Source organism: Palaemon carinicauda, chromosome 4 (genome assembly GCF_036898095.1).
Source record: "Palaemon carinicauda isolate YSFRI2023 chromosome 4, ASM3689809v2, whole genome shotgun sequence".
Classification (NCBI taxonomy): Eukaryota; Metazoa; Arthropoda; class Malacostraca; order Decapoda; family Palaemonidae; genus Palaemon; species Palaemon carinicauda.
The window spans coordinates 54242967-54270951 of record NC_090728.1 but is presented as its reverse complement, the minus strand read 5'-3'; the positions used below and the strand labels follow the sequence as shown (position 1 = coordinate 54270951).

The following is a 27985-nucleotide window of genomic DNA, read 5'->3' as shown; positions in this document are numbered from 1 at the left end:
TTCAAACAATATATATGTTCTACAGACGAAAGTTCATTTGCTGAATTATTGTACATTTATATCAACGTCATGTATAAACACTTTATGATTTTCATAACTTTATTAGAGGAATCAAAGTTGTCTAAAGGGCGATAATTAAAAGTCCGAAAGTAATGCAGCTTTGGACTGACTGTAGGATGCTAAGGACCTGCAGTGTCATTTACGGTATTATTATTATTACTTGCTAAGCTACAACCCTAATTGGAAAAGCAGGATGCTATAAGCCCAGGGGCTCCAACAGGGAAAAATAGCCCAGTGAGGAAAGGAAACAAAGAAAAATAAATTATTTTAAGAGGAGCAACAAGATTGAAATAAATATTCAAGTAGAAGTTGTTCACAGCAATTTGTATGCGCCTGATTTGGCAGGACATTTCGAGACCGAGAAACGAATTTTGAGCAAACCTAGTCAATATATTCGTTAGGTAACTTTCTCGAGATCATTATTGGCGAGAGAAATTGGTTCAGGTTGAAAAAAAATTATGGAAACCATTTCAATTCTGTTAATTTCTCACGCAAAAAAAAAAAAATAAATAAAGAAGTTTAGATAAATAATATTTCAGTCAATTTATACCTTTTAATTTACAATTTATGCTCACCCGTTCTTGACACATAATGCTAACATGCACAAAAACGCTCTCACACACGCACACTTTGTACGAATCCTAATTTTAGATAAATTTTCAAAAAATAAAACAGAGACAAAGAATGAAGATAGAAGGAAGGAGAATAACATGACAAACAGACTAATATCCCGTATATGGTGTAGGCCTAGGTGGAAGAGCGACTATTTTATTTGAGAAATTATCTCAAGTTATTTTGGTTTTATTTCCATTTGTAGATATTTTTTTATGGATGGAGTAACATAAAAAAAAGTCTATTATATATTTTGGACGTCCGTTTCTGATTACTTGACGAGTTATTGCACATATATTAAACTCTATTCTAGCTTTAATAGGCACCAGTGTAATTCAATTAGTATGAATAATTATTTCTCGGAGTGGGACACCTTTGTTTATTATGTTTTGTAATTTATGTTGCACTTGGGGTACATTGCAATAGATGGAGTTACAGTAATCAATCATAGTAATAACAGTTAATCACAGAATATTCATCCAGATAGCCAGCGTTTCTTACTACATTATATTATTTACTTGAACATCGAGACATTTACAGTAAAGTGACACTCCTACATCATGAAGTTACTAGACATCGGGACCAGGTTGTTATTAATACCTATATGGTTGTCACTCAGTTTCCTGAGTTGTTTTTCTTTCCAACCACCATAAACTGTTTTATTTTCGTTTAATTTTAGTTGTTTAACTGTCATCCAAAGTTTAAAGTTTCAACGTTATCATCAATGGCATTTACGAAGCAAAATTGCGTATCATCAGCAAATAGTTTAAATTGAACTTCATTTCTCTGATGTACCTTTGATAGACCGATAGTAGGCCTATAGATACAGAATAAGATTGGGCTTAGAACATTTCCCCGGGGCACCCCTCTGGTTATTGGTTCATATGATGACTGAGTTTCCAATTCGTACACTTGTCAACCAAGTAATTTTTTGATACTCTAAAGCTTGTTCTTCAATACCAATAGCCCGTAAAGTATTAAGTAGCAGTTCACGCACAACTGTATCAAAAGCAGTACTAAGATCGAGTAATATCATGATACCTCATTTGTTCTTATTCATCATTTCAAATGATCAATTACAACTGGCCATATATTGTAGCTGTCTCCGTAAAGTATAAAGTATCTGGCAAAGCTCCTATTTCATCTAAGTGGCCAATTAGCTGTTCAAGAATTACATATTCTAGCACTTTTGAAATAAATCATAGATTTAAAATATGTCTGTATGAACTTCAATTCCTGATACTCTAGAATAGGCCTACTTCTCAGAACCGATGTAACTGTAGCCACTTTCTCAGAACTAGGAAGTTTACGTCCATCAATACTAAAAAAGTTTTTTTTTTTTTTTAACGCAAATTACTTCGGCTATTGGCATTGGATCAATGGCGCAAATGTATGTTTTTATGCAAATTACTTTGGCTATTAACATAAGATCAATGGCACAATGTATGTTTTTATAATATACTTTCTTACACACATGAACGTGATTATGAACATCAATGTTTGAAACATTGTTTTGTTTGCGATTAATTTAGATGTCACTGACGCAATCCCACAGTTTCTTATCAAATTGAGATTTCCTTCCAATGTCTCTGTATTGGATAATAATAATGGACTGAATTTATTTAATGAAAACTCGTGAATGTCACAGAAAGACAGGAAATGAATCAGATGGGAAAGTTGTTCGAAATTGGGAAGAATTTATTAAAGTTCACCTAATTGATATTCTACTTTATCCTGCAGTACAATATATACTATCACGTGCTCATTTTATACTGACCGCTAATCCTCATATGTTTTAATTGAATTATGTAGAAATTTTTTTTTTTCTTATATCGAATATGTGGCCTTTCTATTTCACCATATACCTGCAACAATCGAGTAAATAAGTTAATCAAGCTCTATTTATTTTCTCTTCACATCGAATTAATTAAAATTGTCATTTTTTTAATATGATGAAGTTAAAGTACTTGCAAATAAGGCTTGCAAAGGAAATAAAATTGAAAATTATTCAACCGCGTAATTTACAAAGGATTGAGAAATCTCCTCATTGCGCTTATGTTGAGTCATATGTTACTATCTTAAAACTGGCGGTGACTTCGTTTATAGGAAAAATTCGTGAAAATATAATTTTGACCATCAATATAATTAACTAGATAATAGTAAATAATTGCTACATTTATAAAATACAATAGATGTGTTCTAACTATTAAATATATTATTACTATTAAAAAAAATAAAATGTTGAAGTCCAAGTCGTACATACGAACGCAGTGTTCGTATGAACGATTTTGACTTTAATATTTTATTTTTATATATACAATTATATAGGCATTATTAAACCTTTATTTTAAAAAAAATAGAATAGCAGTATTCTAATTGTTAAATATATTATTGATATAAAAAACATAAAATGTTAAAGTCAAAGTCGTACATACGAACGCATCATAGACCCAGCTGTTTAAATATAATTATATAGACAATAGAAAATATTTTTTCACATTTATAAATTACAAAAGCAGTATTTTAATTGTTAAATATATCATTGTTATTGAAAAAAATATAATATCGAAGTCAAAGTCGTTCATACAAACGCATCGTAGACCCAGCTGTTTACATGTGTGTGTTGAGCCTGTGAAGTAGAACAGAAAAAAAAAGAGAAATTCGGAAGAACATGAACAGGACTCCACAAACTCACCATGAAGAACTCGATTTTCGTTTCTGCGATGATGTCATCAAATACGAAAAACTCGCTAAAATTGGCCAAGGAACATTTGGGTAATATTGACGTAAACTTTGACCTCTGAAAACGACATCTTTTTCCATGAAGTGACCTTTTTGCCTATGACTCATGTGTTGAAAGTGTTTCTGATAAAGGATATATTAACACTGACTCGGTTTTACTTGCTTTTATGCCTTTTTATAATGAAAAAATAAACAGTTTTGGTATAAAATTGGTTTTAGAACATTGCATAGGCCAAGCTGGTAGCGTAGGGTTGTAATTAAGAGTATAGGCGTAGGGTTGTAATTAAGAGTATAAGTGTAGGGTTGTAATCAAGAGTATAAGGGTAGGGCTGTAATTAAAGAGTATAAGCTTAGGGCTGTAATTAAGAGTATAAGCTTAGGGTTGCAATTAAGAGTATAAGCTTAGGGCTGTAATTAAGAGTATAAGCATAGGGCTGTAATTAAGAATATAAGCATAGGGCTGTAATTAAGAATATAAGCGTAGGGTTGTAATTGAGAGTATAAGCTTTAGGGTGGTAAGTAAGAGTATAAGCGTAGGGTTGTAATTGAGAGTATAAGCTTTAGGGCTGTAATTAAGAGTATAAACGTAGGTTGTATTTAAGAGTATAAGCGAGGCTTGTAATTAAGAGTATACGAAGTCTTAGATAACACAGAGTATATGCAATCATAATCGCTCCCTCGGCTAACTAATCCGTTATTCCAGATTGGACAATAAAATTTAGGAATCTGGAGTAAAATAGCACAAAACACTGTCTTTTTACTACCAAAAGCATCAGAAACCTCCAAAACACCCATAATTACATCATGTTGCGTTTTTTTTTTTAAGCCGGAAAAACTACTGTTTTAGCAATTTTTTTTTACGCCGAAAAAGCTATTGTTTTAGCGTTTTTTTTTAAGCCTTAAAAACTATTGTTTTTGCATTTTTTAAGCCAAAAAATCTATTGTTTTACCGGGTTTTTTTAAGCCGAAAATACTATTGTTTTACTGTAAAAATTTACCCAAAATTATTGCATTATATTCAGCAATGCTCCAAGATTTAGATGGAGTGTTTGTATGATAGCGGCCACCTGTATATATGAGGATAGTCAACTAAGAATACGGCAGTGTAAGGGTAGTCGCAAGTGGGCATTATCCCCCTCCCCGTTAGGTAAGGACACTGCTTGTAGGTTAGGTTAGTTGGTGAGAAGATTTTGGTTAGTTGGTGTATATCTTCAATGCACGTGGGAAGAACTGGCCGCTGATATACAAAGGCTCCATTTTGATAATTCAGGTTGTATGCTGAAGCCTTTCCTACGTTGACGAAACAAAATATTGCGTCCTAATATTTTAGCGTTTTGGAGAAGTCTGCATTACCATTTTATTCTAATTTAGTACCAATTTATATATATGTATATATACAAATATATATTATGTAAACAGTACAGTGTATATATATATATATATATATATATATATATATATATATATATATATATATATATATAATTATATATATTCATTTATATTGTATGGGTACGTGTGTAGATCGTCGGGTTACGAGGTCTGCTGCTCGAATAGAAAACAAGACTCTTTCCTATCGTCGGCACCCATATTTTATTGTATACATGACTATAATGGTTAATGAACTAATGCTAATTATTCACTTACTGGTCCTCTCTCCATCGTGGCATGCTACGCTCAATGAAACTTTATTTTATGCTCCTCTGTTCTAACAAGTGTTGCATGTTGCGCTATGCACGTTAACTGAGCGGGCAATTATTTAGCCACAGTAAAAATCTGTGACCCAACGTTTTATACACTACCTTCTGTATGTATATGAATCATATTTTTTCTCTACCTACCTTGCTTATTATGACCATTATTTTTTGGTGCAAACCCATCATTTTCCTTGTAGGGCTTTTGTACCTTCTAGTAATGGCGCAGTGGAATATGGAAAGTGTACTATTGGCGGTAATTCTATACAATAGCTCTGCCACTAATAATTTTGATATTTTTTTTTCTGATGAATCAGTGCTTTATCTAAAGCTGACCTTTTTGGGAACAGTATTTTTACCCTATTTGTTAACCTTTCCAATCTTGGGGGACCCCCAGTGGGAAAACCGGGGTTTTTGGTTGGGGGATGAATTAAAGAATTAGTTTTAACATATGCATAACGGCACATGTAGAATTAGCAATAAACAAGGCCACAAACTTAACTTAACAAACAACCTAACCTAACCTAGTAGCCATATCCATACCGGGGGGGGGGGGGGGGGGAGGGGGGGCTTTGTCCGTCCCTGCGACCCCTCCTTACGCAGCCATATTAAATATAAGACAGCCTAAAACCCTTTGTGTACTTACAGTACTTAAATTGGAGGGTAAAGGTGAGCTGCACCTTTCCGACTCAATACCCAATGCACAATAACCTCACAAATGAATGAGAACGAATCATTTATAGTTTTGTGAGAAATTCTTAATTAATTTTCAACAAATTTATAACTAAATATAACACCAATATAAATATACAAGTAACAAATTACCTTCTATATCTAAATGAGACTTTTTCAAACCAAGTTCCCTTAAAAATGGATAGGTAAAAACTACCCCTTTTTGCACTTTCTAAATGTTTTTCATTACAAGATGCCTTCTGTCACACCAAAATGCTTTTTTGTTAATATCAAGTTGGCACTTAGAACCACAGGTGGGGCAAATAGTGTCACTTTCACCTTTAATAACACCATAATCTTAGCTGTACTTTATTCTTTCGATGTTACCACAAAAATGCAAAACAAAATCTTTATAATTTAAATAACAATTGAGACATGAACTTGGGAGAAAATCCACATAAATTGATATCAAAGAAGATGGGAAATGAGAAACACCACCAGAAGTTGAAGGTTCGCACGCCTCCATGGCTCTCAAAAGAGTGAAATATTAGCGGTGGAAATTGTGTGAGAAGTGTCGAAAAGTGTTCAGTTTCCTAGTAAAACTGTCACCCGATTTGGTATTCAAGTCACGTGATTCTAATTTTGTTAAAATACTAGTCCCAAGTAAAATATTGATAATCATTATTGGTTAAAAACTATGACGTCTTGCTACGTAAAATACTGTCGATGATGTAATAATGACACAATCTATGTTTTTAACGTAAAAACAGGGCTCACTCTGAAGAGGAATTTAAGAGTTATGAAGTCGAGGGACTTAGTCAGGTGTGTCAAATTTAATTTTGATTTTTAAACCAATTCTAGACCTAGCGCTGCTTAGATTTATATATCAAACAAAACCTTTGACTTCCCCCTTTTCAGTTTAAGTACTTAAATTTGATAACTTTCTGGCGATAACTATGGCATAGAATTACCCTACTGGAGAATTACCGAGGGTAATTTCTGGGGAATTTTAGAAATAGGACCAGCATTTATCCAGAACAATTCTCGGCTACAACCATTTCCACTGCTGAGATTAGTTGTACTCCGGTTGAGAATACTGTATACTGTATACTGAAGGGTGTTCACGATGTTGATAGTATCACATTGCTTTCAGCAAAAATGAGAGACCCACAGGCTGAAGGACATCCTTGGTACAAATCATTTAAGGAGGGTTCTCTGGTTCTTAAGAAAGGATATCTGTTGGGATACCTTCTGATGATCTAGTTCATCCCTAGGGTTAAGGGTCTATTCCGTGTTACGAAGGTACACAAGAGTAAGGTCGCCTATGAGCTTAGGAAATTGACTGATGCTGAATTAGTGAAGGGTCACCTTATTTAGCTAAAAGCCTGTCTTGAGCCTCCAGCCTAAATTAGGAGGCACTTCCTCTTGTATCCAAAGGCTCCTGATCCAGTAACTAAGACTCAGGATAGTTCAGAACTTGTTGATACTTGTCCAACTCTCTGATATCTTGGATAGTTCTGACTCCAGTAGTGGTAGTAATTCATTTTGTGTGACTACTGCTGTTGCATCATATATTTTGTCCCGAGATCGTAACAAGTCCCCACAACAAAGGAAAAGTTGCACGCCTACGAGAAGTCTTACTCAGCCTAAATCCATCTTTAAGTCAGATAGGTCTTTTGAAAGATAATAGAGGGAACTGACGGATTAGTTATATCCACCTGAAGAAGATGGCGAGACCCTTGTATTAAAGCCAGAAATAGTTCGGGGTCGTATGGTCCTACAGCTCATCTACTCCACATGTCTTGACCATGAGCTGAGTGACTCAGCCTCTCAGAAGTATGAGCCCACCACCCAGCTATGAAATTGCTTGGTAACTGTACATGGTTGCCAGTTATGCAATTTTTTTCTTTCTGGTCATATAAAAAGACTATAGGAGTAAACTCATAGAGATTATTCAGGTTTGTATAGGTAGGAAAAATAAGTTATTAAAATTTGTAGTTCATAGGTGTTAAATGGTTTCGGGGTAAATCAAAGAAATTTATACAGTATAGCATGTGTTGCTGTCCTTGTTTTTTTTTTCTTTTTGCAGAAACTATGTTAGGTTATTCAGTGTTTGGTTTCAAGGTTTCTAATACGATATTTTTTTCTTGTTTACAGAGAAGTGTTTAAAGCAAGAGACAAGAGAACAGGGAGAGTTGTGGCACTTAAGAAAATTCTCATGGAGAACGAGAAGGAAGGGGTGAGTATGAATTGAGTAATATAGTACAGTATTCCTAAGTTTATACAACTAAGTTGTTTCATATAAAAGCAAGTTAAGTTTTTTCTTACACGAATACAAACCATCATCCTTTAATAGAATGAATTCGAGCTGGAACAGCCATTTAGATTTTTAACAAGGTAGTTATTGTTAGCTGACGCGTGGAGGGTAGGCCCCGCCCACTTACTAGGTAGAGTAACTTTCACTTTGACTCCGGGGGTGCAGTTCAGACGTACTGCTCCGCTGCCTCTCATCTGGCGGTTTTATTCTTTCGCTTTTTCTCTGATTGAATAAATAAACTGGCAGATCATCATGTTTGAGGGGTACTAATGAAAGAAACCAAAGATATGCTGTGTTTCCGGATAACTAATTGAGATAGTTTTCTGTGCTTTCTGCCATTATCCAACATATTTATTCTTGATGGGTGGCATGTCTGTTGCTGTTCTATCCCTCGTATTTGTGGCCTTGCAACGACGACACAATGTGAATGTCGGCGCACATAACTCTTGGTCTCATACCTAATGTAGAGCTCTTAACCAAGCGTCGGTACTTCACCCGAAAAAAAATACGTTCAAGCATAGCTGTGTGATTTGTGACTCTCCATGTGTATGTGAGGACGGTGCATACCAAGAGGAGTGCTACACTGAGTAGTAATACCAAGATCATACCTAGCACTGTGCGGTATGTTTACTTTCCTGTTAGAAGCACTTGTTCTGATAAGAGATCGAGCACTCATGCATCGTCCTGACAGATCCCGAGAGACGACACTATGACCACTATGGAAGACAACAGTCTGGAATAGGGGTCGTGGTGAATGAGCTCCTCCCTCATTTTAGCATTGCCCCACCCCTCTTTTCATGCATCCATGAAGAGCATCAATTCAGGAAAGGGCGCAGGAAGATCTACTCTTCTGAGAAGGTTTGAATCTAAGATCCACCAACTCACGTCTTTGTCAACGTATATGGTACATTTAATGGAAATGCAAATTAATTGTGAGAATTTTATCTCATTATTTCCTTATATTTTTCTTGATATTCATATTACTTCTCTCTTGGAGCCTGGCTTATATCGCCAATTGCCCCAAAACTAATGGTGTCATTTTACTGTACCTGCTTTTGTTTTCTCGTCAACTTAATTATATAGTTTGAAGGTTAATGTTAAGGCCTATGGGATTTGTGTGTATCAACTGTCCTTTGCTGAGAAGTGTCTTATTCCACATATTACTATTCAAGGGCAAGATTTCTGGAAATGAACATGATTTTAAACTACAATCTGAATTCTTTCTATACTTAACCTTCAAGTAGAATACTGGACTGCAGAATTTCTCCCTCTACCCACTTCGGTTAATTTGAGGCCTTAAGTTGGGTTTCAGGACTTCATTATTCTGAATCATAGTTTTGTATAGTAGTTGGTTTACACTGGGAAATCACTTTCCTTCACTCGTGTCTTGGTACATGGCAGTGTAATGATCCCATGAAGGTTTGGTGGGAGGAATGCCAGTGAGAATCAAACATTTTATAACTTTTTGTAATTTTATACAGAGTTCATCACATAGGCACTTAAAGATTAATATCTTTTTGCTTTGTAAAGGCAAGTATTGAAATTAAAAAATTTAGTTTAAAATTCCTGTTTCTCCTAATTCTGAATTTTTTTTTTTCAGTTTCCCATCACAGCGCTGCGAGAGATAAGAATCCTTAAATTGTTGAAACATGACAATGTTGTGAGTCTACTGGAAATAAGTCGAACTAAAGGTAAGCTGGTTATTATAGGTGAATTTTATGAATCTCGGAAGTATTTGGGCATCAGTAGTTTTCAGTATTTTATATATGTAAAGATTATTAAAAGGACAAAAGGCACATCAAGACGAAAGGTGGCCCTTGAAACTGTGGACATGTAATTTGTTATTTCTAGAATATTCTGAAATAATGAAAGAAAAGATTAGACTTGCAAAGCAAGCCAAGAAAAGACATTACTTGTGATTACCAATTAGCAAAGGTAGAGAACCAATTTGTTTGTGTGGAGAGATTGAGGGAAGCTCATCATGAAAGGGTGTTGATCCCTTAACTATGGATGGAGCTAGTATCGGGTTTTTATAGTTTATTTATAACATATTTGTTTTTTATGTTGTTAATAGTTTATATATGACATGTCTGTTTTGACGTTGTTACTTATTTTAGAATGATTTATTGTTAATTTGTTCTCTTCATTTATTTATTTCCTTATTTCCTTTCCTCACTGGGCTAATTTTTCCCTGTTGGAGCCCCTGGACTTATAGCATCTTGGTTTTCCAACTAGGGTTGTAGCTTGGATAGTAATAATAATTGTTAGCATTTGTGATAAAGGGAGGAGAATTTTAATCAGTTCCACTTTACTTTTAACCCAATACTGAAGAGAGAAGGGCACAACTCACTTGTGGAAGAACAAGGCTTTTTATATTAGCTAGGTCTCTTCTGCATCCTACCTAGTATTCCTGTAGATTAGCCTCTTGTATGTGGATATTCGGCCCTTGTCCAGATGGCCCCACACAGTAGTTAACTGAATCTGTCAGTTATTTTCGTCTGGCAATTTTGTTGTCATTGCTTTAAGAAATATAAAAATAATTCTTTAAATAAAGTTTTCAATCAAACCTCAGGACTTGCTTTCCACAGTTACACAGATAATGTGAATACACCACCACTGTGGGATATTCAGTATTGATCTTATGACTAAATGCCAATCTGGAATTTCCTAATTCATATTCCGTGTTATGCTCCATACTGTACATCACAAGGGAGGAGTAGTAATAGGACTTAAGAACATATGTCTAGGAACATTTATACTGTGAATGAGGTCTCAATATGGTTTATTAGGAAGAGAATGATTTAGAAAAAATTGATTTTCATAAGTGCTTTTCTTTTTTTATACCCTTTTTTATTATTATTAATCTCCCCTGGTGTTCATATTGCTTTTGTCACCGCAAGCTTGGAATGTCGACGTTACTCCTTAATATCAAGAAATTTCCAGTTTTCTATCCTTCCAATATACAGTACAAATGCATCTAGTAAAGCAATGGGTCTTACCAGCGTCTAACAACCATAACTTTCTATGCATGTCGTATCGCATCTTATGTCTTTGTTGACATGGGACTACAACAGCGTGTGCTCTGCAGCTCCAGATGTCTTGTCTGTTTTTATACTTTAAAATTGGTGTTCTTTTAAGATGTTTTATCCGGATTTGTTAGCAGTCGCTGCATTGTGCATAATAAATGTTATGGGTGATCATAATCTGCATTCTTTTTCCTTATGCTAGGAGGATAATTTTTCAATTTAGAGAATGTTGTGAGGACTATGGGCATCACTTCTTTTCGGGGAAGTATTTCACCCTCATCAAGTAGAATTTCAAGGAGTAAAAGAAGCTTACTTTTAGTTGAGAGGAAACACTGATAAGGCTAGTTCACTTGTTTTTATTAGAGTTGCTGATGATAATGCCATTTCAGCCTTTTGACTTTGCTACAACCTAAGTTACTTTTGATAGATGTCCGACTATTAAGAGTTTAATTGAAACCTGCCCTGTTTCAAACTCTAGTCTAATTCCTCTAGTGGTAGTAGCGCTTCTAGTGCCCCATTCAGTAAGGATTCTGATGGTACACAGCACCTACCAAATTCGAGATCTTATAGAGCCTCAAAGTCTTTATTTGCCTCAAACCCTTCTGCTGCAAAACCAATGCATTCTTGCATTTCTAGCAATTTTAGACACCGAGAATGGTGAGTCAGAAGACAGAGATGGTAGTCTGGATTCTTATATCCCTCCTCTCACTAAATATAGGTGCCATTAAGTAACTACTTCCCTTATTTGCCAAGATGGTTGTCTGGGTATCATATTAGTCCTCTTGATGAAATAAGCGGCCTTTAACTCTTTTTATTAAGATTGGCGTTATATATTGTATGATTCCCTTAGGCCAGAATGTTTTCCTTTTGCATCCGTTAAAAGATTCACTTAACATGTTTGATTACGTCATGTTTGAATGGCTGCGCATGTCGTTCACTTGCAAGCTGGATGATTCTATTGATAAGAGAGGTAATGTGCCTATTTCTTTTTGTGGTATTAGAATTAAAATATGACCTGTTCAAGAATGCTATGTCATTCAGTATTACTATTTGGTCACAACTCTCAATAAGAATTGAATCCCAAATCTAATGAGAAATTTTAAAATCAGAGTTCATAATATAAAAAGTACAACGCAACTACGGGTATACAGTACCTAAAAAATTTTTGAAAAATCTTTTATTTGGAAAGGGTTTTAGCAATACCACAATGGCCTCCAAAATCTATATTCGCTAAACATTATCTTAATTAAGGAGTCTTGGTCTACTGTGACTATATTGTTGAGATTTAAAACTTATTGTGGCTGGTGAGATGTTGTTTGATAAAATGGTGAAATTAAGTGGTTAGTTTGTTAAAAATTCCAATTGGGCTTGCGGTATAGTAACCTTTCAAAATTGATTTATTTTTGTAAAAGTGTGTGTAGCATGTTAAGTAAGTTTTGTTTATATAAATGAGTAATTTGGTGATAAAGTAATTTTTAAAAGGCTATCTGGAGTACAGAATACCCAAAAGCATAGACTGATGTAGTTTATGATGATATTTAATAGAGAAACTAACTGCCTTATCTGTTATATTTACTGCCTACCCACCATCTTCTAAAATGTGGGAGGCAGCAATATGAACATCATGATAAAATTTCTTATTTCTTAACTCGCTTGATATTCATATACATGCCCACCATCCTCTGATGAGTGGCGTCATGGGGATAGGGAAGCATTTCGACCTCAAGACTTATGAAGCGATATGACATGTGTAGCATGATGTTCTTAAGACTCTTTTAAGCCTCTACTTTGCTAATATGGAAGAAAAGAAAATGAGAAATTTTAATATTTCATCGTATGATGTTGACATTCCAAGCAAAGAAAACGGGAAATTTCTTCATTCTTGTGAGAAATGTCTAGATTCGTAGCTTACAGAGACGAAAGCTATGTGAACTTCTTGTGGGTATAGATACAGGAATTTGTATTAAAATTGTTTTTTTTTTTAAAGGATTATCTACTGTGCTGATAATCAATTCTAGATTTTTTCATTTGCCCCCTGATAATTTAATGATAATTATCTTATTTGTAGGTCCTCCACCCCCAGGGTTGCAGAAGCCAGCTAAAGGTAATTATGATATGGGTTGTAATAACTATAATACATGAGTCAAAGTAAACAGCATATTTCCTCGTCGATCTTTTGTCCATAATGAAAAAGGGTAAAATGTAATATGTCATATTCTATTTAATGTAATTTTTAACAATTGTAATTGTGTACTCTCGTACAAACGTTGAAATACAAGGAAATCTGCTGTTGTTATTGGAATCGGTGATTCATAACAAAACAGTAGTTTTTAATATGGTTTATAGTGTGTTACTTTTCTATTTTGCTTTTTTAACTTACTGAACTAGAAGTTGGGCCAAAGAGATGGGGAAAAAGAAGTTAGTTTATTATAATTTGGTCTTAAAAAGGAAGTAACATAATTCATGAGATACATGATAAAATCATTTTTGGGGCGAGCGTGATAATTTGAGTGTCGCACAATCTGCTAGATTGCAAGAGTAAGTGCATAAACATTCTTTTATCCTATTGACTGTTTCAAGCAATTATGAAAGTTCAGGTATTGCTGATAATTAGTATTTAATTAATTTACAATTATTTCTTAATGGCGTGGAAGTGATAAATACCATTTTGTGAATTCTCATATACATATGTTATTTTATATTTTCAGCAACTCCTCATATGTCAAGCCTCTCGACATTTTTCCTCGTCTTTGAATTTTGTGAACACGATCTGGCTGGTTTATTATCCAATGTGAACGTGAAGTTCAACTTAGGAGAGATTAAAAAGGTGAGGAATATGTTCAAGTTTTTCTTGATATAATTAGAGATGTTATATTCCTCCTTAACCTATAAATGCTAGGTAAAACCTCTTGCATTTTTTCTATAGTTATCATCTGGCATTACCCCTAATTTTTAAAGGCTCATATGTTGTTTTCTGTATCTTAAGTTTCTGGTAAGTTTCGCAAAACTCATCCCTTTACCCCCATGGACGTACTGGTACGTCCTTGCAAAAAAACTGCTACAGTATTTACATTTTTTTTTTTTTTTTTGCATTTTTTTGATAACTTTATGAGAAACTTCAGACATTTACCAAAAGAATGAGACCAACCTGACCTCTTTATGACGAAAATTAAGGCTGTTAGAGCAATTTAAAAAATATATATTGCAAAATGTGCTTAAAAAAAAAAAACGCCTGGGGGTTAAGGGTTTGGAAGTTCCAAATAGCCAGGGGGTAAAAGGGTTAAGTATGGAAATTATTCTGTACATAAACGATTGTCTTTTATCAGACGATATTTTTGAATGGTTTTTCAGACTTCTGAATTTTTCCTCTGCAGGTGATGCAACAGTTGTTGAATGGTTTGTATTACATTCACTCCAACAAAATCCTTCACCGAGACTTGAAGGCTTCCAATGTCCTCATTACAAAAACTGGTATCCTAAAGTTAGCTGATTTTGGTTTGGCTAGAGCATTCAGCACAAGCAGACAAGGACCTAATAGGTAGGTACAACAAAGAACATTAATAGAACTGAAATTTGAAGAGTGGTAATACTGTACACAATCAAATCTTAGTATTTTGCATGTCCTTGAATGTTTATTTATTGATGAAAGTTGACATAACTTTTGGTATCCCAGTAGTGAATATTGATGAACAGTTACAGTAATTCATTACTATTTCCATGAACTTCCCCTGATGTTCTTATTGCTTCTCTGTGGTAGCTTGGTTTTATTGATGTTGGCCCCAAAGCTAGAGAGATTCAAATTTGCTTTCCTTTCAACAGACTTCTTCCTCTAGTAAAGCAATGAGGCAATTTAGCAGTTAATTGTAATGAAGCAGTGGCTTGGAAAAGCCATGCTGCATTTCTTTATAGCCTCTGCTTCAATGTTGGCTTGTTGACAGGCCCCTAAATATGTTATTTTTATTAGTAAAATAAATTTTTGAATATACTTACCCGATAATCATGTAGCTGTCAACTCCGTTGCCCGACAGAATTCTATGGAGGGATACGCCAGCTATCACAATACTAGAAGGGGGTGTACTTACCAGCGCCACCTGTGGCCAGGTACTATAGTACTTCTTGTTGACACCTCCTCAATTTTTCCTCGGTCCACTGGTTCTCTATGGGGAGGAAGGGAGGGTCGATTAAATCATGATTATCGGGTAAGTATATTCAAAAATTTATTTTACTAATAAAAATAACATTTTTCAATATTAAACTTACCCGATAATCATGTAGCTGATTCACACCCAGGGGGGTGGGTGAAAACCAGTGTACAAGATTAAAGGATAGCTAAGTATCCCATATTTCATATAACAGTTATCTCAAATAACAATGAAATAATAAGTACCTGGTAAGGAAGTCGAATTGAACCGTTACTCTGCCTCTTTTTTAAGTTCGTCTTCCTTACTGAGCGCAGCGTTCCTCTTGGAGGCTGAATCAACCCAAAGGTGCTAAAGTATATAGGGTTGCAACCCCTACTAAAGGACCTCTACAAAACCTCTAACCCAGGCGCTTCTCAAGAATGAATAGACCACCCGCCAAATCAAAAGGATGCGGAAGGCTTCTTAGCCTACCGTAACAACCATAAAAACAATAAAAGCATTCAAGAGAAAGGTTAAAAAAGGTTATGGGATTAAGGGAATGTAGTGGCTGAGCCCTCACCTACTACTGCACTCGCTGCTACGAATGGTCCCAGGGTGTAGCAGTTCTCGTAAAGAGACTGGACATCTTTAAGATAAAATGATGCAAACACTGACTTGCTCCTCCAATAGGTTGCATCCATTATGCTCTGCAGAGAACGGTTTTTATTAAAGGCCATCGAAGTAGCTACGGCTCTTACTTCGTGGGTCCTTACCTTCAGCAATGCAAGGTCTTCCTCCTTTAAGTGAGAATGGGCTTCTCTAATCAGAAGCCTTATATAATACGAAACCCCGTTCTTGGACATGGGCCTCGAAGGTTTCTTGATGGCACACCATAAGGCTTCTGACTGTCCTCGAATAGGTTTAGACCTCTTAAGATAAAACTTGAGAGCTCTGACAGGGCAAAGAACTCTCTCTAGTTCGTTACCTACCATGTTGGAGAGGCTAGGTATTTCAAACGATCTAGGCCAAGGACGTGAAGGAAGTTCGTTCTTTGCTAGGAATCCGAGCTGAAAAGAACATGTTGCAGATTCGGTCGTGAAACCAATGTTCTTGCTGAAGGCATGAACCTCACTGACTCTCTTAGCTGTTGCAAGGCAGACGAGAAAAAGAGTCTTGAGGGTAAGGTCCTTGAAGGAAGCTGACTGGAGAGGTTCGAACCTAGGTGACATAAGGAACCTTAAGACTACGTCTAGGTTCCAGCCTGGAGTGGATAGACGACGCTCTTTAGACGTCTCAAAAGACTTAAGAATGTCTTGAAGGTCCTTGTTGGAAGAAAGGTCCAAACCTCTGTGGCGGAGAACTGAAGCCAACATACTCCTATACCCTTTAATCGTAGGGGCTGAAAGGGATCTCTCATTCCTAAGATGTAGAAGGAAGTCAGCTATTTGGGTCACAGAGGTATTGGTAGAGGATATTGAATTGGCTCTACACCAGCTCCGGAAGACTTCCCACTTAGATTGGTAGACTCTACGAGTGGAAACCCTTCTTGCTCTGGCAATCGCACTGGCTGCCTCCTTCGAAAAGCCTCTAGCTCTAGCGAATCTTTCGACAGTCTGAAGGCAGTCAGCCGAAGAGCGTGGAGGTTTGGGTGCAACCTGTCTACGTGAGGTTGACGTAGAAGGTCCACTCTTAGAGGTAGAGTCCTGGGGATGTCGACTAGCCATTGAAGTACCTCTGTGAACCATTCTCTTGCAGGCCAAAGGGGAGCAACCAGCGTCAGCCGTGTCCCTTCGTGCGAGATGAATTTCTGCAGAACTTTGTTTATTATCTTGAACGGTGGGAATGCGTAAAGGTCGAGATGGGACCAGTTCAGTAGAAAAGCATCCACATGAACTGCTGCAGGGTCTGGAACAGGGGAACAGTACAGCGGAAGTCTCTTGGTTATGGAGGTGGCAAACAGATCTATGGTAGGTTGACCCCACAAGGTCCAAAGTCTGTTGCACACACTCTTGTGGAGGGTCCATTCCGTGGGAATGACCTGATTCCTTCTGCTTAGGCGATCTGCTGAGACGTTCATATTGCCCTGAATGAACCTCGTGACCAGAGTGAGGTTTAGACCTCTTGACCAAATGAGGAGGTCCCTTGCGATCTCGTATAGGCTCCTCGAATGGGTCCCTCCTTGCCTGGAGATGTAAGCCAAGGCTGTGGTGTTGTCTGAGTTCACCTCCACCACTTTGCCTAGCAGGAGGGACTTGAAGTTCAGCAGGGCTAAATGAACTGCTAGTAGCTCCTTGCAGTTGATGTGGAGTAATCCCTGTTCCTCGTTCCACGTTCCCGAGCATTCCCGTCCGTTCAAGGTCGCACCCCAGCCCGAGTCCGATGCATCTGAGAAGAGATGAAGATTGGGGGTCTGAATAGCCAACGATAGGCCCTCCCTGAGAAGGAGATTGTTCTTCCACCACAGGAGAGTGGTCTTCATCTCTTGGGTGATTGTGATAGAGACTGCTTCGAGAGTCGAACCCTTGTCCCAATGAGCTGCAAGATGGAATTGAAGAGGGCGGAGGTGGAGTCTCCCTAGCTCGACGAACAGGGCCAGTGATGAAAGGGTCCCTGTGAGACTCATCCACTGTCTCACCGAGCAACTGCTCCTCTTCAGCATGCTCATGATGCACTCTAGGGCTTGGCTTATCCTGGGGGCCGATGGAAAAGCCCGAAAATCCTGACTCCGAATCTCCATTCCCAGGTACACAATGGATTGGGAGGGAATGAGCTGAGACTTTTCTATGTTGACTAACAGACCCAGTTCTCTGATTAAGTCCAAAGTCCAGTTGAGATTCTCCAGACAGCGACGACTCGTGGAGGCTCTCAACAGCCAGTCGTCTAAGTAGAGGGAGGCTCTGATGTCCGATAAGTGTAGGAATTTTGCTATATTCCTCATCAGATGAGTGAACACCATAGGAGCTGTGCTTAGGCCAAAACACAGGGCTTGGAATTGGTAGACAACCTTTCCAAAAACGAATCTCAGGAAAGGTTGGGAGTCTGGATGAATAGGAACGTGAAAGTAGGCATCTTTCAAGTCCAACGAGACCATCCAGTCCTCCTGTCTGACCGCTGCTAGGACCGACTTCGTCGTCTCCATCGTGAACGTCTGCTTGGTGACATACGCGTTGAGCGCGCTGACGTCCAGCACCGGTCTCCAACCTCCTGTCTTCTTGGCCACAAGAAAGAGACGGTTGTAGAAGCCCGGGGATTGATGGTCCCGGACTATAACCACTGCCTTCTTCTGCACAAGTAGCGACACCTCCTGGTGCAATGCTAGCCTCTTGTCCTCTTCTTTGTAGTTGGGAGAGAGGTTGATGGGAGATGTGGTCAGAGGTGGTTTGAGGCAGAATGGAATCCTGTAACCGTCCCTCAGCCAACTGACAGACTGGGCGTCTGCATCTCTCTTCTCCCAGGCTTGCCAGAAGATCTTGAGTCTGGCTCCTACTGCTGTCTGGAGATGCGGAGAGTCAGTTTTTTCCTTTAGATGTCTTGGAGCCTTTCCTAGACTTGCTCCTGGAAGAGTCTGGACGGGAGCTTCCTCGGCTGGGGGCTCTACCACGAAAGGGCGGTATGAACCTCGTAGCAGGGGTATCAGCCACTGGGGAGCGATAAGTCCTGGGGACTGAGGTAGCAACCTTAGACTTACGAGCCGATGAGGCTACAAGATCGTGTGTGTCCTTTTGTATCAGGGCAGCAGACAAGTCCTTAACCAGCTCTTCAGGGAAGAGGAACTTCGAGAGCGGAGCAAAAAGGAGTTGTGACCTTTGACAAGGTGTAATGCTGGAGGAAAGGAAGGTACACAGCTGTTCCCTTTTCTTCAGAACCCCTGATACAAACATCGACGCAAGCTCACCAGATCCATCTCTAATGGCCTTATCCATGCAGGACATTAATAGCATGGCAGAATCCTTGTCCGCAGGAGAGGTCTTCTTGCTGAGGGCTCCCAGGCACCAGTCTAGAAAGTTGAACATCTCAAATGCTCTAAATACGCCCTTCAGTAAGTGATCAAGGTCTGAGAAGGTCCAGCAAACCTTAGAGCGCCTCATTGCAGTTCTCCGAGGCGAATCTACCAGACTTGAGAAGTCAGCCTGGGCAGAGGCAGGTACTCCCAAGCCTGGTGCTTCTCCTGTGGCATACCAAACGCTCGCTTTCGAAGTGAGCTTAGTCGGAGGAAACATGAAAGAAGTTTTGCCAAGGTGTTGCTTAGTCTGCAGCCACTCCCCTAAGATCCTTAACGCTCTCTTAGAGGACCTTGCTAGGACTAGCTTAGTATAGGTGGACTTAGCTTGCTGAATGCCCAGCGAAAACTCAGATGGCGGAGAGCGGGGAATAGCAGAGACAAAGTGGTCTGGGTAAACCTCCCTAAGCAGAGCCAAGACCTTACGAAAGTCAATAGACTGTGGAGAAGGCTTGGATTCATCCACGTCTGACGAGGGATCCAGGTGTGCCTCCTCATCATCAGAAGCCTCATCACCAGAGTGTAGCGAAGAGATCGGACAAGAATGCTGAACAGCAGAGTCAGAACGAGTAGGAACAATATTAGTGGTTTCCTCTTCAAGTATCTGTTGAGGGAAAACCTGAGGCTCAGACTGCAAAGGCTGAACAAAAGACGAAGCAGAAGGAAGGCGCATGGGTGGAGGAGGCTGACTCCTAGCATGAGTGGTTGAACCCAAGGGTTGCGCTTGCTGAGCGGTTGGCGGAAGCGGAGTAGCAAGTTCCTGTTCCTGTGGTGTGAGCGGAGCGCGATGAGGTAGAGGTTGCGCAGAACAAGGTAAATGTCTCGCAAGCTGAGGCTCCTGAGGCGCAAGGCTAAGGAGTTGTGGTGCTAGCCTTGTGGAGGGTTGAGCTCGCTGCAGCGAGAGCTGAGGAGACTGACTCATGGACGGGAGAGGTTGTTGTACCTCAACCGAGTGTTGCATCACTGGTGGAGCAGCAAGTGGAGGCGGAGGAAGAGAGGTATAATCTTCCTGATCCCATTGTAAAGGTTGCCTTAAGGAAGGCGGAGGCTGAACACCACTGGGAACAGCAAACTCAGAACGTGGCTCAACATCGTACGCCTGGCAGGTGGTACTGCGATCAGGCGGAGCGAGCGCAGGCGGAGGGAGTGCAGGCGGAGGCGGAGGCGCAACACTCTCAGCCCGACACTCACGCATCAAGTCCGAAAGCTGTGCTTGCATGGACTGTAGTAGAGTCCACTTGGGGTCGGCAGAAACTACAGTAGGCTGAGGTAAAGCCTTAACAGTCGAGCTCTGTTGTGGCAGAACCTTACTCCTCTTGGGCGGAGTGCAGTCGACTGATGACTGCGGCGAGTCAGAGCTGAGCCAATGACTGCAGCCTGGCTGAGCACTCGCGGACTGGACTCTGCGTTTAAGTGGTCTCGAGACCTGAGTCCAACGTTTCTTCCCTGACAGTTGATCAGCGGACGAGAAAAAGATGGGCTCAATCGTCTGCAGGTGGGAGTGACGGTCTTTGGAAGACACGCCCGCAACCACCGAGGATACTTCTGTGCGCCGAACAAGGCCTGCCGAACCCTTATGCCCTTCGACATTGCTTCTCCCCTGGGCTTGGGAGCTTGCAAGAGGTCCCGGACTGGGAGGACGACTGGCTCGCACAGAAGTATCCTCACGCACCACACTGGCACTGACACTAGCACTTGGCACTGCACTGACACTAGCACTCGTCACAGCACTGGCACTAATTCCACCCACTGCACTCTTGACCTTAAGTTCCTTGACTTCGGCCATCAGAGACTTATGATCACTTACCACTGACTCTACTTTATCGCCTAAGGCCTGAATAGCACGCAAAACAACAGACATATCAGGCGGAGGGCAAATAGTAGGTTCGGGGGTAGCCACTACAGGGGTAGGAAAAGGTAGGGGATCATGAGGTGAGGAAAAAAGTGAAGAGTGAGAAGAACTCCTCCTAACTCTACCTCTCTCTAACTTAGTTGAATATTTCAAAAGACGGACAAATTCAAGTTCCGAAAGTCCGGCGCATTCCTCACATCGATTTTCTAACTGACAGGGCCTGTCCCTACAGTCAGAACAAGCGGTGTGAGGATCTACCGAGGCCTTCGGAATACGCCTATTGCAAGACCTACATCGTCTATGGGAGGGGGCTTGCGAAATGTCAGACATCTTGAATCCAAAGAGTTAGCCAAAGGGGGTTCCAAAATCAAGCAAAAGATCGTTAACCGTTAATCAGGACTATATAAAAGCTATCTAGCTAATATAAGAAGGTTTCCAGTAAAGCGACAGCCGAAATCTGAGAGAATACTTCACCAATTAGCTGTGAAAATACTCGAAGATCATAAGCGTATCCCAGAACGTCTTGCCGGAAGCACGACAGAGGAAAAATTGAGGAGGTGTCAACAAGAAGTACTATAGTACCTGGCCACAGGTGGCGCTGGTAAGTACACCCCCTTCTAGTATTGTGATAGCTGGCGTATCCCTCCATAGAATTCTGTCGGGCAACGGAGTTGACAGCTACATGATTATCGGGTAAGTTTAATATTGAAAATGAGATTGTTCAGGTTTAGAATTTTAGTGCTTTTAGAGATGTCTTTTCCTGGAATTGTTAATAAATATTGCATAGATTATTATTTAATGGAATTATTTCTGGGCAATCATAATCTACATTATCTTTGTGTCTCATCGAGGATAGTATTGTGATTTAGATAACCATTGTAAGGAGTGCAAAGGCATCACTTCCTCTTATAGAAAAGTATGTTTCTATGTTAACAGAATAAGTTAAAAGCTTAAAAGTCATGATGACATGCAGCACTGAACTCTCATACAACACTTAATGAGTATAGGTTTGATATTGATGGGCTTCATAAGCTCTTGAATTATTTAGCTTTTCTTGTGAAATCTATGAAGCACAGTGAGTCTTTGATTAAAGGCAGTAATTCTGAGCTAGTGGCCTATTTTGAACTTTAACTTGGCTTCTGACGTGATGTCTAGAGGTTCTAGTGCTCCATTCAGCTAGGGTTCTGATGGTGCACAGTGTGTTACAGATTTGAGACTATCTCATAGAGCCTAGAGTTCTTTATTTATTTGAGACCATTTTGCTGTGAAACCCTCGCCTTCCTGCAATCATAGCAGCTCTTTCTGACAATTAGATTGTGAGGCAAAAACCCAAGTTGGTAACCTGATCCTAGTATCCCTCCACTCGCTGAAGTAATTGCTCTAAAGCAGCCTTGGGAGAAATTTGAGAAGGGTCACTTGCTAAGGTAGACATGGTGGGGGAAATGAAAAGTACACTTAAAGAGATGAAAATAGCCTCTAAACTCTGGCAAAGTACATAGATGGAAAACCAAAAAGGCAGGTGGGAGGAGTAAAACAAAGGTGCTGTAAGTTGTGCGATATCATATCTGTAATGGTTATTGAAGAAGAGATGTTTGGAGAATGGTGGGAAGATGTAGAGATTGTGTCCAGACCCTGGTAAAACAATGAAAAATCAAAGACAGATGGTTTGAGCATTTGATGAAATGGAATGAGCAACAGTTAGGTAGAGAAACTTTGATGTCAATGTGATAATAGCTGGAACATAGCAGTATGAACCCTGGAAAAAGGATAAAGGCCTGAGATCTGATAGAGAATTCAGGCTGAATGCAAGATGTGAGTGGATAGAGAACTAATTTTCCATCTGAACCCTATAAGAAGGAAAAGCATTTGTAAAAATTTTTAAGATTTTTTGACTTTCAAACTAATTTAAAATATCAGACCAAAAAAAAAAATCTTTAGGCATGTGATAAATGAACATTATTTTGGATGGGGCTGTAACAATTGCAAATTTTCTTTTCAATTTGTAGTAAATTCATGGCTAATAGTAATATGGTTAATAAGGATTTTATTTAATAAGAGAAAAGATGTTTTACATGATAATTACATTCTTGTTATTTTAGGCATACAGCTAATCAAATTTTGAACTTCGGTGAATTTTTTTTATTATATTTTAATCTGCATTTTTAAATTAATAAAACTGGATTCTGCATAACTAAAGGGTCAGTGACTTTATCTATGATTCACTTGATATGTATTGTACATTACCGTAATTTTTGGCTTGTTTATTTGCATAAGGTGCTATATTAAATGTGCCAGTTTGAGTCATTTTAATAAAGGGGTTGCAGTTTATTTTGTGTTGGAATTTGTTATTTAAACAGTTAAATGTCTATTATTTGTACTGTATCCGTTCATGCATATGATTTATAAACGCTTGAAGCTACTTACTGTTTATGGTACAGTCTGCATTTAACCTTTTGGAAATTACCTCTTTAATAATTTACACAGGTATACAAATCGAGTCGTAACACTGTGGTATAGACCCCCCGAACTATTATTAGGAGAAAGAAATTATGGTCCCCCTGTTGACATGTGGGGTGCTGGATGTATCATGGCAGAAATGTGGACTCGAACTCCAATATTACAGGTAATGTAAAAACTTTTTTTTTTTTTCTTGTGTTAATAATTTTTTGTTAATGAAAGATTGGTGTAAAATGTTTTTGAAATTGAATGATAGTAGGATCTTATAGGAAATCATTAAATGCCTTTAATCTTATATATAATAGGTAATTTAGAAGACTGAGTTAGATTTCCTTAATGTTTTGTTAGATTAAGTGAAGTGGTTTTTTATATGTCATTTTGATAATGTAGGGCATGTACTTGCTCTATGTTAAGCAAAGTTAACAATATCTAAAACTGTAATACAGACATTGTCATATCATTCAGTATAGCCATACACATAATGGTAACCCTTCTTTTGTTACTTAAGATATTTTATTAAATAAACAGATATTATTACGCACTATAGATTTAATAAAGTACCATTTGAAGTACTTAAGAGTTGATTTTATGAATGATTGTCTTCTTTTCAGGGTAGTACAGAACAACATCAGCTAGCTCTTATCACCAAACTTTGTGGGTCTATAACACCAGAAGTCTGGCCAACCGTAGAAAATTTGGATCTTTATACCAAAATGGAACTGGCCCGTGGACAAAAACGTAGGGTCATCGAAAGGCTTCATCACTATGTTCGAGATAGTCAGGTACTGTGGCTTATTAATTTGTGTTGAAAATTGAAATTAGAAATTTGGGAGATTTTCCTGAGAAATCACTTGGATAAAAATTTGTTTTAATACATTTAGGAGTTGTCTTGTTTCAGTGGTTTATGTAGGCCTTTAGAGAATATCTTATCAGTTATCTCTCTAAAGGAAGACTGAATACTGTATTTAATTAGAATGAATCATCATGTGAATACTTATATCTCATGGAAACCTTGAACTACCGTATGTTACCATGTAAAGGGTGAAATTTTAAGACCAGTTTTTTATGAAAAAATCAGGTTTCGCCCATTACACGAAATACTTTTGGAATTATGAAAATATTTATTTTCTTGACCTCTGTCATCGAGATTATAGTTATTATTATTATTATTACTTGCTAAGCTACAACCCTAATTGGAAAAGCAGGTTGCTATAAGCCCAGGGGTCCCAAAAAGGGAAAATAGCTAAGTGAGGAAAGGAAACTTGGAAAATAAAATATTTTAAGAACAGTAACTACATTAAAATAAATATCTCCTACATAAACTATAAAAACTTTTAACAAAACAAAGAGAAGAGAAATTAGATAGAATAGTGTGCCCGAGTGTACCCTCAAGCAAGAGAACTCTTCATTGCTTTCGTTTGCACTACTATTACTGTCATCGTCCTAAGTTCTGTCTGAATTGGTTAAAATTCTTTTACTGTTTACTTAGAAATCCAAGATAAATTAAATAATGATGATTTTATATTATGGTTTCGCTAAACACGCCACCTAAACCTGAAACATTGCTTTGTTTACGTTCCATTGCCGATCATAACGAAAAAACGGAACGCATTTTCACATCTGTGTATAGATTAGCTGCAGTAACAGCTATCTTACCAAGTATTAATTATGTAATAATGTTATTATTAATGTTGACTTTCTTTATCCTTAGGAAAAAAAAAAAAGAAATAACGATTTTGTCTGTTTTTCCTAAAAACGCCGCCTAAAACAAAACTTTTTGTTTACATTTCATTGCCGATCATGACGAACATGCAAGTGATAACTAATGATACTAAGAGCTTTTAGTAAAGATGTTGTTATAAATGAAGATTATAATACTGTATGTGTAGTAAATTATGTATGATAAAAGTGTAGTAACATTAGGCTGGCCTTTAAATTGCTGTTCACCCATTGCATGGAGTATATGATAAAAATGCCTTTTTTAAAGGAAATTTTGGAGTTCGTCCTTTACACAGTAATATACGGTATCTTACATGGTAATATACGGTATCTTGTATGTAATTGTATATTATGTTACCGTTTGTATAAGAAATGAGAAGTGATATCTCATTTATCAGCACTTCGGCCATACATGACAGCACTTTTTTCCAATCATGTCTATTCCTATTAGTTGTATTATATAAAAACCTTCAAAAAAAGTTGAAAGGTTACTCATGGCCTGCATATACAAAGGGCCAGGTCATTGTCTGATGCAAAATGTCCTAGAGAGTAAACATTTACAAATATGATCAGCATCCAAGCCCCACCCCTCTCCACCTAAATCAAGACCTGTGAGACCTTAGCTTCTATCTCAACTGGTAAACTTAAGACAACTTTCACTAAGGAAAACTAATATTAGAGCTGTGATTGCAGATCTAACTCTGGAATAACAGATTAAGAGTTGATGTTTTCACTAAATTACCATGCACTCTTAATCCAGGTGTTGTTGACGTGTCTTTTGAAACCTTTATGTTCCAGCCTATGTTTCTGGATGTGGCTGCTTCTTTGGATTACCATTTTCCAAGGAAGGCTCCTTTTGGAAGTTCTTTCTTGCAGCCCTTTGGATTAGGGTGTTGCTAGGACCTCAGGTTACCAGCTTCCAAGGGAATTCCAGAGGGACCTTTTTCTCCCATTCCTGCAGAATTAACTGTGGCTAGACCTTATGGTTTTCAACTTTCGAGGAGAGCTCCGATGGGGGCTGTTCTTTCCAGTGTTAAAGATTCGGCTGTTGTTGGGCCTTTGAGTTCCCAGCTTTCAATTATTATTTCTTTTCATTTCAGGTATTAAAGGCTTGATAGTGATGGGGAAGTGGCAGTGGGGCTTCCATCACAGTTAACCACTGATCTGATTTGAACAAATCCAAACATCACTTTGACAAATTGGTTCAGTTAAAATAGGGACAACTGTACTTAGGAGATTAATTGACTTAGTGAATTTAATTACAAATATAACTTTAATAATGTAGGTAATAGACTCTTTAAGAGCAGATTTGTTGAGGAAGTAATTTAGGATGGAGCCCTACATCTTTTCATTAGTTGCCAAATATTTTATTAAAGCACTGGCAGTTGCGTAATTATAGAATGTTTTCTTTAATTTTTTTTCAGGCTTTGGATCTTTTAGATAAACTTCTGACTTTGGACCCAAGTAAAAGGATAGACTCTTCCTCAGCTTTAGATCATGATTTCTTTTGGACCGACCCCATGCCTGGAGATCTTTCCAAAATGCTGTCACAGCACACTCAGGTATGTTTTTAATATAAAACCAACTCCGGCTCTATTCTAGTTATTAACCCTTTTACCCCCAATGGACGTACTGGTACGTTTCACAAAACTCATCCCTTTACCCCCATGGACGTACTGGTACGTCCTTGCAAAAAACTGCTAATTATATTTTTTTGCATATTTATGATAACTTTTTGAGAAATTTCAGGCATTTTCCAAAAGAATGAGACCAACCTGACCTCTCTATGACGAAAATTAAGGCTGTTAGAGCAATTTAAAAAAAAACATATTGCAAAATGTGCTTGAAAAAGAAAATGCCTGGATGTTAAGGGTTGGAAAGTTCCAAATAGCTCCAGGGTAAAAGGGTTAACATTGGGAGTTTATTCTAATGTAGACAGTTACCTATTTACAAATTTCCGTTGTACCTAATTAGATTATTTTTTTGTACTTTGCAGAGTATGTTCGAGTACCTAGCTCCAGCAAGACGACCTGGTGCTTCAAACCGGCCAATGCTTCAACCTCGCCAACCAGATAATGTATCAACCTATCAGGAACGTGTATACTAAGAGGGGGTTGATACAGAAGTGGTGGTTATTACACATGTCATTGTATACTATCATTGTCATTTTTCATAAGGCAAGTTTTCACAAAATATTTAGATTTTTGAATATTCATTGCCTGGCCAATTTATTTTTACTTTGGTAATTTTTGAAATATGGCTTGATTAATGGAATATCCATTATGTGAAAGTTAAAGAAATATTGCTTGATTAATGGAATATCCGTTAAGGAAACATTGAAGAGTTGATAAAAGTATCTGGCAATTATTTGATTGTTTTTGTGAGGTAGTTATATTTTATTAACTGCAGTATATGCACATTTTAAATTTTTGTTTTCCAAGTTGTGATTTATTTGTTCGTAGTTACCAAAACACAAAGGAAGAAAAATTGCATACTGAATGTGAGGAGTCTTGAGCACTGCTGTATATAGCTGTAAAAATAGGAATTGATTACGGTAATTATAAGCTAAGGTCAAAGTGAGCTTATATGATTTAAGGAAAGTCGAGTTAGCTATTCAAGAAATATTACATGAATTTTGTTAAAAATTTTGTAAGTTTGAATACATCAAATATGTATTAAGTTTCTATTATATTGGCTATTTTTTTATTCATAA

The 27985-nt window shown here is 37.9% G+C and overlaps 1 protein-coding gene across 1 annotated transcript; it reads left to right on the top strand.

Annotated features, from left to right (window-relative positions):
- The first annotated feature begins 3262 nt into the window (after nucleotides 1-3262).
- Nucleotides 3263-27985, top strand: LOC137639957 (cyclin-dependent kinase 9-like). The gene is made up of 10 exons (XM_068372277.1): nucleotides 3263-3447; nucleotides 7938-8019; nucleotides 9698-9788; nucleotides 13192-13227; nucleotides 13832-13950; nucleotides 14498-14661; nucleotides 23581-23719; nucleotides 24165-24335; nucleotides 26697-26834; nucleotides 27269-27985. Exons 1-10 carry the CDS (start codon nucleotides 3344-3346, stop codon nucleotides 27377-27379), a joined length of 1155 nt encoding a protein of 384 aa, XP_068228378.1. The 5' UTR covers nucleotides 3263-3343; the 3' UTR covers nucleotides 27380-27985.